Genomic DNA, 18,301 nt, shown 5'->3' on the forward strand with positions numbered 1-18,301 from the left:
GCTATCTCAGAATTTTGATCCGTTGACTTTGGGAAAATAATTAGCGTGGGAGGGGGCCTAGGTGCCCTCCAATTTTTTTGGTCACTTAAAAAGGGCACTAGAACTTTTCATTTTCGTTAGAATGAGCCCTCTCGCAACATTCTAGGACAACTGGGTCGATACGATCACCCCTGAAAAAAAAAAAAAAACACGCATCTGCCTTCTGGCAAAAAATACAAAATTCCACATTTTTGTAGATAGGAGCTTGAAACTTCTACAGTAGGGTTCTATGACACGCTGAATCTGATGGTGTAATTTTCGTTAAGATTCTATGACTTTTAGGGGGTGTTTCCCCCTATTTTCTAAAATAACGCAAATGTTCTCAGGCTCGTAACTTTTGATGCATAAGACTAAACTTGATGAAATTTATATATTTAAAATCAGCATTAAAATGCAATTCTTTTGATGTAGCTATTGGTATCAAAATTCCATTTTTTATAGTTTTGGTTTCTATTGAGCCGGGTCGCTCCTTACTACAGTTCGTTACCACGAACTGTTTGATAATTTCTTTTGAATATGCAGTGTATTATGTTCTCCCTCTATGGTCCGTACTGGAGATCGTCCTATTCTTGATTTTGTTTTGAAGTTCCCCCTTTCGCATGTGTCAGAAATGTCTATTTCTCCCCCACTGGAAGATATAGGGTTCCATCTGATGGTGTATACCCTAGGGTACTATGGCATATAAATATGAATCTGAATACGATTTTTTCTGGTTCATCATGGTAGATTTTCGAATTTATCTCTAATTCTATTGATTCTTGTCCCTTTTCTGACCTTGTGTGAATCTTCTGTCTATCCGCTATTATTTAAAAATCCAGTTAATCATTAAAAAACTTTTTCAAATGGTCAAATTTACATCCGGCACTATCCCGTGATAAATTGTTACGTCTCAATTTGCTGATTATTTCCAAAGGCTAATTAGTCGCGTGATATATTGATTCATAAATCTTTATTATAGCCCAACTAGGCAACGCCAATTCAGATTTTAGTAATTTTTAACTGGTTCTGTCTTTTTTCCGCAATTTTTTATATGTACTCACAATAGGCTAATGTGTAGGCTAAATAAATCGTCTTTTCGGAAAACGCGCATTCTTTTACTATCAGTTTTACAGATAGGTCCTTTAGTTGCTGCCACCAGATATCGGAATGATAACTACGGCTGCTGCCAGATATTGGCGTGGAAATGGTGCTGCACCACTTATTTGAGGGGAAAGCATCGCTGGTGCCAAATATTGTAATGGAATGCCTCGCGGTTACCACTTCTGTACCGTAAATATAGAGTATGTTAGTACCCTTTTACGGTATACCCTGCTCCAGGGTATGGTAACGTGATCGAACGATCAAACGGTCCAAACTCTAGGACAAGGGTGCACCCAACCTGAGTCACAACAAATATCTCAAACTACCTCTTTGGAGGGTTAACGGGCCCCCTGTCGATATACTAGTGACGGTAGTGTAACTCTTTTCCTACCCTGCCTGGATTCCTGAAAAAATAATCTCAGACGGCTGTAGAAAATAACCTGCTTGTATTCTTCCAAAGGTCATTTGACAAAGCATACATATATCAGCTCTGAAAAAAACAGACTCCCTAAACGGGTCTCAATGTAGACTAAAAAACAAAACCCAAATTCTATACAAAAGCACTTTCTGTAGTGGTGGACCTCAGATTGGCCCTGTCCAATTCGCTTAATTAAAGTTCAAGTCCCTGGCTTCTTTTGAATAATATTATATTTCAATGGCCTGGAACAGAGAGACCAAAATTTAGCTTGCAAACTTATTTATTGCAAAACAACTATAGCTTAGCAACGAGGCTTTAACTTATCATTGAAAATTATAATATAGGCAAATCTAAGCAATTGTAATTACGGAAACGAAAAGAGGTCATTTATCTGAAAAAGAAAAGAAACAGGAGTGAAACCCCAACATTCCTATTCTTTCAAACTTTTTTCAGCTGTAAAAACTGCCTGGGCTTTGGTTGTTCTACTTTTAACATCTTCGCTGCTTCCACCATCTTTTCTAATAATACTACCAAGACAAGTGAACCTATGCACTTGATCTATCCCCTCGCTACCCAATATCATCAATTCGCCGTCACTTATCCCAGTCTCAGCACCTTAGGATTCTTTACGGTAATATTCAAGCCTATTCTTGCATCCTGAGCTCTCAAAATATGTAAAAAAAAAATCATTTATTTTTCTAACGTTTTCATCTGGGACACTCAAATTAGGAAAACGTGGTGGGCCAGCTTTGACACCATTGTTAAAGTTCTCGAAGAAGTAAGAGAACAGAACGAGGACAAGATAATAAAAGTTCCAAGTTCTGCACCATGTCATTGCCAGCTTCGATTTTATCACGGCGAAGGTTCTAGCAGAAAAGCTTTAGGCTGAATAGCTCGATCTATTGATTACAAACACAAAACTCAGGGTGACATCTTAGATGCTCTCCTCTGAGATCCGGATCAGATAGAGAGGCAATTTGAGGCATAAAAAGTAGTAGCGGTAAAAGTTGGTTTGACAGCCAAAGACAAGTTTCAACTGGATTATGGGGGATCGTTGTATGCTAAGAAGCTCTACGACGTCATTATAGCCCAAGTGAACGGATTGGACGCAGCAATCCACAGTAACTCCTCTTTTCTGGAGACAGCATACCGAAATCTGCTGGGAAAAACGGATAATAGATATGAAAGCCTTTACGAAGTTGTGAATATGTTTTTGAGAAAAGACATAGATCCCGCGGAACTCATATTAGAGCCGAAGGTCTTCAAACAGTTTTTAGCCAGGCCTGAGGACAAAAGCAATAGTCATTTATTGCACGATCTTCGAGGCCCCTATTCCATCGAATTTATGCTGTTACATCGATGTTCCCGATCCTCTGGTCAGTTTACCAGTGGTTTCCAGCAGCACCACGAACTTGGCCATGATGGAAAGAAGTTTCAGAAAACTGAAACTGGCCATGACATGTTTGCGTACAAACGATGGACGATGACCATTTGGATCACCACGTTATGATGTACTGCGAGACTGACGAGATGAAACTTGACAAATTACTGAAAGTCTTGCTGTATGACAAGCCAATACGTTTTCTTTTTAACTAGAGTTTTGTAGTTACATTTTCTTCATTCTGTGTTTAATCTGTATATTTTAGATGAAATTGTTAATTTTTCTATTATGAGTTCTGTTTTCATATAAATCATTTACCGCTTTTCTCCTCATATATTACTCCATTCTCCAATACACCACTTCAGTTACATACATGCTTCTTATGGAAAAAAGAACTAAGGGGCTATTCTTCTTCTGGTTACACAATCCTTTCGGCTGAACTGCGCTCTCAAGTTTTTTATTCGAAACGGACGTTATGTTAAATATTGGTGAAAAACAGTCGCTTCTACCCCCCCCCCCCCCAAAAAAAAACACCTAAGGCTTTCACTGATTGATCCCAACTTTGGCTAAACATATGAGAAATTAAGCAATGTATATTGCAAATACTACCACAACAATTACAAAAAGGATTGATAATGTTTGTTTATTATGCAGCAGTCGTTCCTAGTCTTTTTATGGCACTTGGTATTAACCAAGTGACATATAGCAATCGCAAATTCTGTCGGTCTGTCTGTTGGTCCCGGTTTTGCTACTTTAGGCACTTCCAGGTAAGCTAGGACGATGAAATTTTGGCACGCGTATCAGGGACCAGACCAGATTAAATTAGAAATAGTCGTTTTCCCGATTTGACCATCTGGGGGGGGGGGGGCGTTAATTCGGACAAAATAGAAAAACTGAAGTATTTTTAACTTACGAACGGTTGATCAGATCTTAATGAAATTTGATGTTTGGAAGGATGTCGTGTCTCAGAGCTGTTATTTTAAATCCCGACCAGATCTGGTGACATTGGAGGGGGAGTTGGGAGGAGGAAACCTAAAATCTTGGAAACCACTTAGAGTGGAGGGATCGGGATGAAACTTGGTGGGAAAAATAAGCACAAGTCCTAGATACATGATTGACATAACCGGAACAGATCCGCTCTCTTTGGGGTAGTTGGGGGAAAGGTTAATTCTGAAAAATTGGTATTTTTAACTTACGAAGAATATTGGTTAATTCTGGAAAATGAGAAAAATGAGGTATTTTTAACTTACGAACGGGTGATCGGATCTCAATGAAATTTGATATTTAGAAGGATATCGTGTCTCAAGGCTCTTATTTTAAATCCCGACCGGATCTGGTGACATTCGGGGGAGTCTGGGGTGGGGGAACCTAAAATCATGGAAAACACTTAGATTGGAGGGACCGGGATGAAACTTTGGTGGGAAAAATAAGCAGAAGTCTTAGATACGTGATTTACATAATTGGAACGGATCCGCTTTATTGGGGGGGGGGGTTACTTCTGAAAAACTAGAAAAAATGACGTATTTTTAACTTACGAGGGAGTGATCGGATCTTCATGAAACTTCATATTTAGAAGGACCTCGTAACTCATATCTCTTATTTTAAATCTCAACCGGATCCAGCGTCATTGCGGGGGGGGGGGGGCAGTTGGGGGACTGGAAATCTTAGAAAATACTTAAAGCAGAGATGTCAGGATGAAACCGGATGGGAAGAATAAAAACCTGTCTAATGATACTTGTCTAAAGATACGTGACTGACATAACCGGACCGGATCTGCTCTCTTTGGTGGAGTTGGGGGGGGGGGGGTAATATTGAAAATTGAGGTATTTGTAACTTACGAAAGGGTGACCAGATCTTAATGAAATTTGATATTTAGAAGGATCTTGTGCTTTAAAACTCTAATTTTAAATTCCGACCAGATCCTGTGACATTGGGGGGAGTTGGAGGGGGAAACCGGAATTCTTGGAAAACGTGAAAATTGGGGTATTTTTATCTTACGAATAGGTGATCGGATCTTAATGAAATTTGATATTTAGAAGGAATTCATGTCTCAGAGCTCATACCTCAAATCCCGACCAGATCTTTTGACATTGGGGGAGTCGGAGGGGGATATCTTGGAGAACACTTGGAGTGGAGGAATCGGGATGAAGCTTGGTGAATAGAACAAGCAAATGTCTTTGATGCGTGATTGATGTAACCGTACTGGATTCGTTCTCTTTGGGGGAAATAGGGGGAGGGGTTCAGTGATTTGGCGAGTTTGGTGCTTCTGGACGTGCTAGGACGATGAAAATTGGTAGGCGTGTCAGGGAGCTGCACAAATTGACTTGATAAAGTCGTTTTCCCAGATTCGACCATCTGGGGGGCTAAAAGGAGAGGAAAAATTAGGAATTTATAACTTACGAGTGGGTGATCGGATCTTAATGAATTTTGATATTTAGAAGGACATCGTGACTCAGAGCTCTTATCTTACATCCTGACCGGCATTAAGCCCCTGATTTTCCTTTTAAATTAATCTATTGATTCTTAGGATTTTGTTAGAGCTCATACCATATGAGCTCTTAGCTCTTGTTTAACTAGCTAATGGACCTTTCTTTGTTTTATTGTTGGAGTCTTCCATGACTGTGAAACATAACTGAAAATGTTCTATTTTTTGACAACATAAATTGCGAGGTTTCAATTATCATAGAAATAGTGTTCAGTTAAACTTTATTTTTAAAGCAGACTAAATTTATGCAAATGAAGAACTATCTAAAAATAACCTTAATGTGGTAATAGTATTTATCAATAAACAAAATGAGAAAGGTATATTTATTCAATGAGATCTCATTGAGGGATCCTTCTTTTTACAAAGTCAAGTCTATCGCGTGCTTTTAATAACAGTTTAGGAAAACAACTAAATCTTAACTTAAGAATGATGTTGAGAAAGTCGTGGCATGGAGCTGGTGTACTTTATCTCAAGGGAAAGTGTACTTTGTCATAACAAATCTTTTTTTGTAAACTGTAAAATAAGCATAAAAAAGTAAGTAAAATCGCCACCTGGTTTTTGAGAAGGGGGAAAAAATTTCACCTTTGGTCTTACCACTAATTGACGGACCAGAAACACCAAAACAAATGACCATGGATTTTGATATAATGGAAGCAATAGCAAAAAGTGAATTTCTGCTACTAAAAATTCTTCTGAGGTGGTTTTCTCTATGGACTGCCAAAATTCTATTATGGACTGCTAGGGCTTAAGTGGAGATTGGTTGAAAGCTTGTGATCCACTGTATATTACTATTTATTAACCCAATAATAAATATTAAATATAACCAATAATCAACTCTCCCTCCTCATTTGTGATGGTGTTATAGGTACATATCTCTACCCCCTATACAATTAAAAATAAATACAATAGAAAGTGATAATTATATTCAGAAAAAGGACTGTTTTTTACAAGGGTCTTGGATCAGATGCATGAATTATATAAATGTATTGCAACTAAGGAAACATACCATTTTTGACATTTATTTTCCAACCTCCCACTATAGCCCATTAGTTACAAGGACTGTTTTGAAATTTGAAATCACAGGTATTTGCCTCAGCCCTCGTTCTTTTTTTCATTCTTGCTATTGAGCAAAGTGACTGTGAATAATGGTGCTTTAACAAAGTCTTGAAAAATGCTACATGAGAGTTCCAACAATTAGACTAGGGTTGACAAAAAAGGCTAAAATCCAGTGAAACATAGGCAAACAGTACATCATTTCATGATCCACTTGAGTTACAGGAATTAACCAAGAAACAAGACGGAAAAGGTCCATGATTTACCTGAAGAGAATAGATGTGATGTGTTACTAGTTTGAACAGAGATAAGTTAAATCATAGGTTAGTGATAAATGCATTTGTTTAAAATAACAAGATAGAATCTAATCTCTCAATAATTAAATCAATTGACATACATTTTGCATGCATAAAGATATATCAGAAAAGAAAAGAGGGGAACACACTTAATTCTAGTCTTTTTTATTGATGAGCTACCATTAACTTCCCATCCTCATTTGCTGCGAATACTTCACCTGTCTGCTGGAATAGAAACACCTGTCTGCTTGGAACAGACATATTTTTCAACTTACTTCAAAGAGCATCATATTTGACACTTACAATATTTACTCGTGACCACTTATGCTGCTTATATAGAGTTACTTTCATCAATGACAATAATAGTTTTCATACTGTATTAATTTTCGAGAGAAATTTGACTAGTACTATGCTAGAAATTATGTTCCATACTATACTAGAGTCCCCTTCCTTCAACAAAAAAGCAAAAAAAAGCTGAGAATTTACTCAACTAAATGAGAAGCTAAAGATTGGTATATTATACTGTAATCAAGAGCAATACATTTTTGCCCACTTTTCTCTGCTGTTTATTTTATGAAGCAAATTCACTTTGGCAACTAAACCAATAAGTACCATTATAGTTATAAAAGGTTCAACAATGGTTTAGATCTGTGGAACAAACAATATCTATGACAGATCTCCTTGTAGTTCATGAATCAAGGTGAAACATTTTTAAAAAGACAGAAAGAAACGAAGCTACTGGTGTCAATAATTAAAATATAGAAACGAGTTCTGTTCAGTAACTCTCTTTTTGTCAAACCTATTCATTTATAATCCAGCTTAAAGTGAACGCATGACCTACCCATAATTTTTTGCAAAACTGCATTGGAGTATTAAGACATGACAAAAAAAAAAAAAGTTATTTTACCTTTCCTTCAAGTTCTTCAGGATATTTACATTGGAATCTAACAGCTGTCCCATGGCTATAATCTCTCTGAATAAAGACTTTGGTAAAATTTGATTGTCTTTCTGATGGCATCTCCAAGTCTTGAGTCCAGTAATGTTTAAGTAAAAGCAACTGAAAAATAAAGAATATTCTCATAGCCTAAGCAGAAGACCTTGGTGAAGTAAATCATGGCTTATTATAAAAAAGAAAGTAAAATCATAAAAAAACACATCTGAAATATTCAATCTAAGTTACACAGAAATAAATTACATTACACAATCGAAACAGTAGCAGTTTGTCTATATAGCTAAAATTATTCTCATATAGTTAATTTCACTATTCTACACACAACATAAAGTATTTTAGGGTAGGTAAATTTGTATTCATATTTACAGACTTGATTAGTCTAGTTGGTGTTTGAGTCAAAAAGGGATAATTCATGCTACTTGTCCAGTCTTGAAGGTGAGTCAGGATGACAATCAGAGGCAATGCTATAGTGTTGCCTATAGTAAAGGTCTTATGGCTCCAATGTTTTATTTTTTCCCCAGAGGGACTTCATATGGAAAGGGTCGTTGTATAAACTTCAGAGGGGGCTGATTCAATTGGAAATCAGAAGTTCTAGTGCCCATTTTAACAGTCGAAAGTCATAAGAGACAACTAGCCACCCCCTCCATGCCCTTTTTTCCCCAAATACATCCAATAAAAGTTTGATAGCCATTCTATTAAAATAGTTCAGAGATCATAGAACAAAATCTCTAGGGTCAACACAACCAGTGGAAGGTATTGTAAGTTATGCCCTGTGGGCACATATGGGTTCTTATAGAAGAGATGCTTGTATAAACTTCAGAGAGAGCTCACATGATTGGAAACTGAAAGTTCTAGTTCACTTTTTAAGAGTAATTATATCCTGGGGGCATATATGGTTCTTATAGAAGGGGTGCTTGTACAAACTTCAAAGAGGGCTCATTTGATTGTAAATTGAAAGTTCTAGTTCACTTTTTGAGAGTCAAAAGAAATCAGAGGACAACTAGCCCCCTGTGCCCTCTTTCCTCAAACCCATCCAATAAAAATTTTCAGGGTCTAGGAGCAGGCATGATAAGTTTTGCCCTGGGGGCAAAGATGGTTTTTGTAGAAGGGATGCTCATTTAAACATTAGAAAGGGCTCATTTGACTGGAAATCAAAAGTTCTAGTTCACTGTTAAAGAGTCAAAAGAGAATGAGGGGCAACTAGCCCCCCTCACACACCCTTTTTTCCCCAATCCTATTTGATAAAGTTTTGAGATAGCCATTTTGTAAAAATAGTTCAAAAATTTGGTAATAAAACTCCATAATCAACACAATCCCCAAAAGCCCAGGGTTAGGTGTTTTCAGTTATGTCCCAAGGGCATATACGGTTTCTTTTTAAGGGAGGTAGTACAAACTTCAGAAGTGGCTCATTTGATTGGAAATCGAAAGTTCTAGTTATGTTTTTTAAGAGTCAAAAGGGATCAGACTGTATCTACCCCCTGCATACACCCTCTTTTCTGCAAATGCATCTGATCAAAATTTGGAGATTGCCAGTTAGTTTGAAATAGTCCAACAATCAGATAACATAAACTTCAGTGCTAACATACCCCATTAGAGCCTGGGGGAAGGGTTGTAACTTATGCCCTGGGGGCATATGGTTTTATGGAAGAATTGATCACATAAACCTTGATGGGGACTCAAGGGAATAGAAATTGAAAGTTCTAATTCCCTTTTTAAGAGTCAAAAGTGATCTGACTGCAACTTTACAGAAAAAGCAGTCATGTAAACTTTGGAGAGGAACCAAATGATCATAAATTGAAAGTTCTAGTTCCCTTTTTAAGAGTCAAAAATCATCTGATGGCAACTAGCCTCCCCCCCCCACCAACCCAAAGGCCATAAAGCCTCAATTTTTTTTCTCTGGAGGCACTTCATATGCAAGGGTGGTGTTATAAACTTTGGAAGGGGCTCATCCATTTGGAAATAATAATTTTTAATGCCCTTTTTAAGAATCAAACATGATTGGAGGGCATCAAGCCCCCCTTCCATGCTCTCTTTTCCTCCAAGCACGTCCAATCAAAATTTTGAGATGACCACTATGTCTGAAATAGTCAAGAGATAAGGCAATTAAAAAATTATTTTTGGAGGTTGACAAAACCTCTCACTGCCCCCAGGGCAAGGGCTGTAAGTTAGGCTAGCTTTCCATTGTTCATATATGAGGTTTTTATCAAAGGGGTAATCAAATAGACTTCAGAAAAGCTTCATTCAATTTAAATTGAAAGTTCTAGCTCCATTTTTAAAAGTCAAGAGTAATCAGACAGTAGACAAACCCCTTTTTGCCCAAATGCATCTTATAAAAATTTTTTGAATAGCTATTTTTTTCTAAATAGTCCTAAATTTAAATTGCTATAATTTAGGGATTGGAAAAACCTCCATAGCTCCCAGGGAAAGGATTGAAATTTATGTAAGTTGCCCATTATTAGAATATAGTTTTTTTGTGGAAGGTGTGGTGGCATGAACTTTGGAGGAGACTCATTTGGTAGGAAAATGAAGTTGATTTTGAGTTGATTTGAGTAATTTCTAGAAACTTGAAAGTGTTTTTGCTTTCAAAAACAAGCAGAAATTAATTTAAAAAACTTTCCAAAAAAAGGAGTTTTCAAAAAATAGTATAGGCCATATTAAACTTAAGATCAACAGATACAAACATCTGTTCAAATTCAAACTAGAAACAAAAAAAAATTACTATTAAAGAATAAATGACCAAAACAAACAGAAATTTAATAAACAATCATAGCAAAAAATATACATCAATTACTGACATATATGAATAAATTACAAGACATTTCTATTATAGAATAAATCAACCCAACATAAACAATCATAGCAAACAAACATACAATAGGTACTAATATAAATGAATAAATAAATCTTGAGACAAGTGAAATTTAAATTGAATATGCAAATCAAGCTTGAAATGAATAAAATCACTACAAACAAGAGTATGGGTTTTGCCTTCTTCTCTCACTGTAAAAGTCTTGAAACTACTGCCTCATTGGCACTTTCCTGAAAACTATGTGGGTCATGAACAGCCTCTAGGAAAGTACAAATAAAATCGAACTGAATATTTGATATATAACTATATCCATTGTTGAAAGATAATCAGTTCAAGATTATACTTTGCTGTAATTTTTACTTTCATTGTCAATGCTGAAATAACTGGAAAAAAAATATTTGTAATATAATTTGTTTTTAGCAAAGCACCAATGACAGAGTAGGCTTTAGACTTTTACTGCTAAGGAAGGGGGCAGTATCCAAACTCTTGTTTGTAGTGAAACTACATTTGTCTTATACACTCTTGGAAAGAACTAAAAAAAATTAAACTGAATATTTGATATATAATGATATTAATTACTGAACACTAATCACTTAAAATTTAATTCTGCTCTAATTTTTATGTCTATTTTCAATGTTGTAACAAGTCCCTAAGAAAATATTTACAATATAATTTGTTTCCAGCATAGTTTCATTAAAGAATTACTTAAGTAAAAATTACAGTGAATAGACTGAAAACACACCTCCTAATGTGCAAATATATAGCCTAAATTTGTTTCTAAAGTATTGTATTACTTTGGTATATTTCAGCAGGGCTAACCTAATTTCACTTCTTGAGTGGTTGGCACTATATTATACAAGTACCTAATAATAATAATAGCCAGTAAATATGTGACTGTTACCAATAATATTGAATTACCAATAAAGTATTATTGACTTACCAATAAAGTGAACATACCACTTGATGCCATTTTTTATGCTTTTTACAAATACAGTAATTGCTTCTATTGCAAATTCAAATTTAAGCACTTTTTGACCTTGCTTAGCCTACACTAACCTTATTATAAGTAATTTTTGGACTGAGAAAATGTAGTATTATTTTGTTGGAAAATAACCAATAATTTATACTTTAATTGAAAATTCATCATTTTCAAGAGCTGAAAAAGTGCTTAAATTTGAATTTGCAATAGAAGGGATTATTATATTTGTAAAGAGCATAAAAAAGGCATCAAGTAGTATGTTCACTTTATTGGTAAGTCAATAATATGAACAGTCATATATTTACCTGGTAACCTAGGTTGTTGTTGTTTTTTAATTATCAAAAGAGCCATACTACACCAAAAATTATTGAGATTTTCAGGAATAAATGTTAGTATATAATAAATTGCAAGTCCACATTGAATTGTGGTTTTCAGTAATTATGGATATTATGGCATTCTTTTTTATCCTTGATTATGCAGAATTAGGCCAATAGATATTGCTCATAATGAAAATTGTTTTCAGTAAAGTGTAATTATTTAGATAAAGTTTAGGTAAAGTTTATAGGTGTCTAAAGAAAGCCACAGTTGTATTTTAATTATTTATATATTCCAAGGTTTATGGCTTGAACCATTGGGGGGAGAGAAGATCTGTATTGTCAGAAAAGCAACCCTGATAATTTGAAATGCATAAAATAAGGGATCTAAGAGTACTATGCTACTTTGACTTGTATAGCATACTTCCTTTGGAACAAGACAATCACTAAATATTTACCAAAACATTCAGTAGCCTAATAGATTCAGGTCCTAGAGATATTCAAGATGAGGGGTTTTCATCCCTGCAAGAGTAGGTCAATTAGAACATAAGCCTTCCAAGAGTTTCAAGGTAAAGGTGTAGAGTAGCAACTCTCTAGAAGGAGACACAGGCCTACTTGAACAAAAAGAAATATTTATGATAAAATTCTAGCTGATTGACTTTTGGCTATCTTGGAAAGGGGTTAGGCTAGGAAAATGAAACTTTCAGGAATGGTTCTAAAGTATGTCCTGGGAAGGTATTTTGAAGTACTCATCTCTAACCCTCTCCCTCTAGAGGGGCCTGACCTTTGATGACTTTTTAAAAATGTGTGTTATAAAAGTGAAACCATACAAAATTGATCTTCTGCTTGAATGAAGTACAACAAAATTGTTTTCAGCTTCGCAACTTTGCTCAATCCCAATTTATAAGGTTTTAATGATATGTGAAGACATTTCCTACATTTTGAAAAAAAACATTGATATGGCTCAAAATTCTACTCAACTAACAGAAATTGCATTTTTAGAACTAAAGACAGAGAAAAGGCAACTGGTAACTGAAAGTTAAGGTTAAATTTGTTTTGTGAAAATTTCAATAGGTATAGACCTGTCATGTAGGCAAATTTCAGGGCCCTCTAGAGGGAGAAGGAGTGGAGGTGGGTACTTCAAAATACCTACCTGGGAAGTACTTTAGCATTTAGACCCATCCCTGTAAGTTTCATTTTCCTAACCTAATCCCTTTCTGAGATAGCTAAAAGTCATTCAACTAGAATTTTACCATATTTATTTCAATCTACAGGGTAGGCTATTTTTTATGGTTTTAACATGTTCTTGATAGTTCAACCTCAGCCTCCTTCAGATGGTCTCATATAGCCCTTGGAAGCAGCAAGTATTAATGAGTGATATTTCCTTGCTTGTTCCTGTTTTAGAGTCAGTTTTATTGGCTTTTAGCCTGTTACTTAAATTATCACATAGCCTAGGGCTATGTGATAAAATCAGGGAAGGGCTGGAGATGAATTGTCAAAAACACAAACAAACCAATAAAAAAATAAAATTAGCAATCTGAAAGTATATTTTTAATTAACCTTATTTTCTCTTTTGTTAAGAAATAGATGTGTTTTTCAGTCGAGACTGCCTAGTCCTCTTCCCTTTGTATCTTTATATGAGGTGTTTTGGACTATCACAGGTGACTACTACTTGTCTATATTGAAAACTATTCAAATGAGTGAATTGAAACCTGTTCAAGTGAATTGAAGTGTTGAATTGAAAACTATTCAAATGAGTTCACTTAGGGTGTGTTCCAGCTGACGGTTTTTCAGTAACTGCAGTAACTGCGCGGTAACTGCCCATTTCTAACTGCGGTAGAGCCAGTGGGAACGGCACAGTAAGCTGACTAGCAGTAGCGTCATTTTCGAATTAAACGCACGTGTTTAAATTTAAGGGACAGTTTAATGCTGATTAGTATAATTTTTTTATTCCTTCTGTTTCAGAGCATTTGGAGAGGTTCTAAGCCAACCATGGGCATTTGGCTGTCACAAATGATTTTGCTCAAATGAGCTGGTGAAAAATAAATAGATCATATACTTTTTTTATTATTTGAAGACTAGAATATCACATAACTAAGCATTCAAATAGCTTGATTGTATCTTAAGCATATACAATCCCTGATGGAGTTTTGTTGATACCTGTCTTAAATTGATTTGTCTAAATAAAATGGGCCTATAGCATTTACAGGATAGTAGTGGGACAACTATAGCAAGTTTTTTTTTCAATATTCTACTTTTTTAAAAATAATTATTGTTCTCTGGTCAAATTTGTGTTCCTTGCTAAGTGGTAGGCACTCTGGGCTGGAATGCTTTGTCCAAGGGGTACAGGTTTAATTCCTGGCATTGTCAGTTTATTTTGTTTTGGATAGGGGTTGGTGATATGACTAACCTCAGCTAGAATTGGCCTAACTTTAAATGAGTACAGATGGAAATCTAGGGACAGTAAGAAGGAAGGGCATGCAAGAGCATAGGCTGGCTGGTCCCTAGCTTCCTATTGCACTACCTGGCTAAAGGACCACCAGGTCCTTTACTGGCCTACTGACTTAGCCATAGAAACTTTCTTTCAAACCCATTAAATATGAGTAAAAATGAAGAATACCAGTATGATGGTCCTTCTATTTCCCTGAAATGTGGATTTATGGACAAGAGTGTGGGTCATGAGAGATAGCTTGTGAATATAATTGGGGTGAATGTTCTGCAAGATTAAAAAAATTTATGACTGTTGCTCAGGTTGGCAACTGAACACAGAAGTATAATTTTGTTATTTGTTTTTCTTTGTGACTATCATGCTTATTTAATGTCCAGTATTTTAAAGTTAATCTTCTTTAATTTGTCTTTAATTGCCATCCCCTAGGGCTTAAATACAATAAAACCTACTTATATCCATTGATTTTCTTTAAATAGATAGTAGCTCTATGTTTCCTAGCTTCAGTAAATTTAAATGTAATTGTGAGACCAGGGATTACAAAGTAAGTGAAAACTTGCAAATGAACCTCTGGTATCAATAAAAATTTGTAAGAAATGGATATCAATTTAAAGATTAAAAAAACTGTTAGAAAATAAAGAAGACAAATGAATAAACAAAAGTACCCCTTTGCAACCATTTAATGAATTGTCACAAATATAGGTCACCCTTAAGATTGAAATGAACAAAGCTTCAATTATGAATCCATTTTCCTTTAAACAGACTGAAGGGGCAAACCTCCAAGCTTTGACAAATTCAATCTCACTTTTGGGCATTCTCACCTTTCCTTTTCAAAGGAAACTTTCTTTGGATGTTTCCCATCCAACTAAAAACAACACGGACGGCATCAGGTACAAGTGACCTTCTACTTAGCCTAAATACCAAAGGGAAAAGCATGCATCTCTATACTATAATTTACCTCCAACCTGCCTAATGTGCAAATATATAGCCAAATTATGTAGTTCCAATGTATTCTGTCACCTGTTACCTTTTCCCCCATTCTTGCTTTGTTTACAGTTGCTTCAATTAACAGGGAGTTAAAGGTTGAGGGATAGATTGGCAGAATCAATGGGAAACATGTAACTTCTGCTATAAATATTTTTGAAGGTCATCAAAGATCAAGGCCCTCTAGAGCAAGAATGAGTGGAGATGTGTACTTTGAAATACCTTCCCAGGACATACTTTAGCCTGTAGACCCATCCCTGAAAGTTTCATTTTCCTAACCTAACCCATTTCAGTGATAGCAAGAAGTCAATCAACTAGAATTTTACTGGATAAAATTACCATCCTTTGGAATAGACTCTGAATAGTCTACCCTAGCCTACTTCTTCAATAGGATTAAAGAGAGTCTCAGAATAATGATTTGGCAGCCCATAAATCCTCAACTTATCTGTAATACTTCACCTAGGCCTGTTTACAGAGCCTAAATGGAGTCAATGCTTAAAATGCTACCATGTGGCAATATAATGGAGCCTCAATGTTACCTGGAAGAAGTCAATCCTTAGAATGATTCCAAATGGCAATTTAAGGTAATAATTTTGCCTGGATATGCCAGAAAACATTGAAAACTTTGAATTAAATAATAAGTTTTTCATTGATTTAACCTACTTGCTAATAGATAGCCTACTACTCAGGGTGTCCTTTAATGTTGGTCCCAAAATATGGTGATATACTAACCTGGCTCAGATCCCTCTTTCTTTTGCAAAATCACTGTCCCACCTTCTTCCAAGCAAATAACTTCATATTCCATTACTTCATTCTTGTCCATATTTATTTTTTGTTGAATGAGATTTTTATTGAAGAAGGTGAATTATGTACTTACTGCGCTTACCATTCTTTTGAGCACGGTAAGAAAATCACTTACTGCGGTTACTGCCGGCAGTAACTATTCTCGTTCCCAGTGGGTTGGGCAGTAACCATTTTCCCGCTAGGAACGGAAATAGTAACCATTCGGTTACTACAGTAAGTCCCTGGAACACACCCTTAGCAGGTAGCATTTCTTCTTCTTCCATTTATTTGCACTGTTACCCCCAGCAGGCTTACCTCTCGACGAAAAAAAATATCAAGATTCTTAAAAAAATCAAAAAAAAATCAGCACAATCGGTAAGTGAAGTAAGATTAAAAATAAGCCTGATACTAGTGAACTACTTAACATTAAGCTGCCCTGAAATGAAGAAAGAATATTGTTCTGGGAGATTGTTCACTTTCTAAAGTGTAATGATATAGTTTAGCATGTGGTAGACATAATGACTCTGAGACCTGCTTCAGTTAGGTTAAGTGGAAGCATGATTGGAAAAAGAAATGTGAATATTTGAAAGAAATAAAACAGCAGAGAATTTTTACGAAGCCGAAAGAAGACCGTTTTAGACTCCAAGTGCTGTTTTTCCGAAGAAAAAGAAGCACATAAATCACTAGACTGTTGACTAGATATCACTAAATTATAATACTCTTTATCATCACAAGCAATAACTGTTCTGCTTCTTTACAACGTTATATTCAGACGCACCTATCGGAAGGGGGTAAAATTTCCCCGCTGATGTGGAAGAATATCTTTAGATTTAAGTTTTGTTTTTTCTCGCGAAAATTAACTTTGAAGTTTTGAAAAAAAAACTAGCCTTTTTGCATCTTTATGGTGAGGATGGAACAAAATCCTTGCTTCTTCTCTGTATTTTCCCAGACTGGTGCCCTTAGCTTATACCCCCATTAATAAAAATTAGTTATCGGTGATCTACTCGAAATATTTGATTTTTCTTTTTAATTGTTTTCCCTTATCCATTCAAAACCCCATATTTTCCTCCAAAAATATATCAGCTATTTTTTTTTTTTACTCTAGTTGAGCTAATATAATTAACTAGACACCAGGACAACTTTGAAAATAGTATTTTATATTCTCATGGGCGAAATCGGTCCTACTCTTCACACATTTCAATAAGTATCGGTCTCATTGCTTCTTTAATAAAAAAAAAGAGGTAATTGTTAATTAGATGGAATGCACCCAAGAAGTATAATTATGTTAATCCTAATGAAATATGCCAAAATACGACAACCATCAAATATTTTAGATAATACTAGATTATAGTATTATCTAGATTATACTAGATTATAATAATATTTTAGATTATACATAATAGTATAATTTTGGCAAAATATTTGCACATTAAGGGCTGTTGTGCTAAAATAACCTGACTTAATCTAACCTTACCCCAACCTCTTATTCTGCAAATATATAACCCAAGTTATACAAGTCCTATGCAATTTGTAACCTGTTATTTGTCTTTGTGGCTTTGGAACTGGTTTTCCTAGATTGTATATTATCCTTAGCATACTTTCATCTTCAGATCTATCCTTAGGGGTAGAGTGGGTAATGTTAAATCTGAAGGTATAGTTTAGGAACCGTTCAACTATTCTAAACAAAATGGGTATCCAACTTTTGATCGAACAATTCATGGGGAAAAATGTAAGTGGTAAGAGGGCTACTAGCCATTTGGTTAAATAAATGGGACACCATAATTTTTATTTCTGTTCAAATGAGCCCTCTTCCGATGTTCTACGACCGTTAGTTTGATAAAATCACTCCTAGGAAAAAAAATTAATACGTATGTCATTTTTCTTCCGGCAAATATTACAAAATTCAACCCTTTTCCAGATAGGGGATTGAAACTTTTATAGTAGGGTTCTCTAATATGCCGAATCTAATTGGTTGATTGATCTAATTGAAATTCTTTGATTCTAGAACGTCTTGACGCTAAAAGAATTTATTTTACATAACTTCGAAGACCACACTGCCTTTCTATGACGAAAGTAAAACAGTTCAAAATAGGGATGATACCTTTTTATTGACAGTGAATAAATATGTGTGTATATGTGTTCGAAATATCCAGTTAAATAATTTTATATTTATTCACTGTCAATAAAAAGATATCATCCCTATTTTGAACTGTTCTACTTTAGAATTTGTTTTAGCAGCTAGTTAGTGCTCCCTATTGATCAGAACTGATAACTACAGATGG

General features: G+C 35.3%; 1 protein-coding gene across 1 annotated transcript in view; it reads right to left on the reverse strand.

Moving 5' to 3' along the window:
- Nucleotides 1–16,715, reverse strand: part of LOC136030156 (golgin subfamily A member 7-like) — a 24,938-nt gene extending 8,223 nt beyond the window's left edge. Inside the window, exons 1-2 of the mRNA XM_065708877.1 lie at nucleotides 16,635–16,715; nucleotides 7,660–7,809 (exon numbers count right to left, since the gene is read on the reverse strand). Coding sequence (XP_065564949.1) covers nucleotides 7,660–7,770 — 111 coding nt within the window. The 5' untranslated portion in view covers nucleotides 7,771–7,809; nucleotides 16,635–16,715. The remainder of the gene's footprint in view (nucleotides 1–7,659; nucleotides 7,810–16,634) is intronic.
- Between the last annotated feature and the right edge of the window lie 1,586 nt (nucleotides 16,716–18,301).

The sequence above is a fragment of the Artemia franciscana genome, chromosome 8 (assembly GCF_032884065.1).
Source record: "Artemia franciscana chromosome 8, ASM3288406v1, whole genome shotgun sequence".
Classification (NCBI taxonomy): Eukaryota; Metazoa; Arthropoda; class Branchiopoda; order Anostraca; family Artemiidae; genus Artemia; species Artemia franciscana.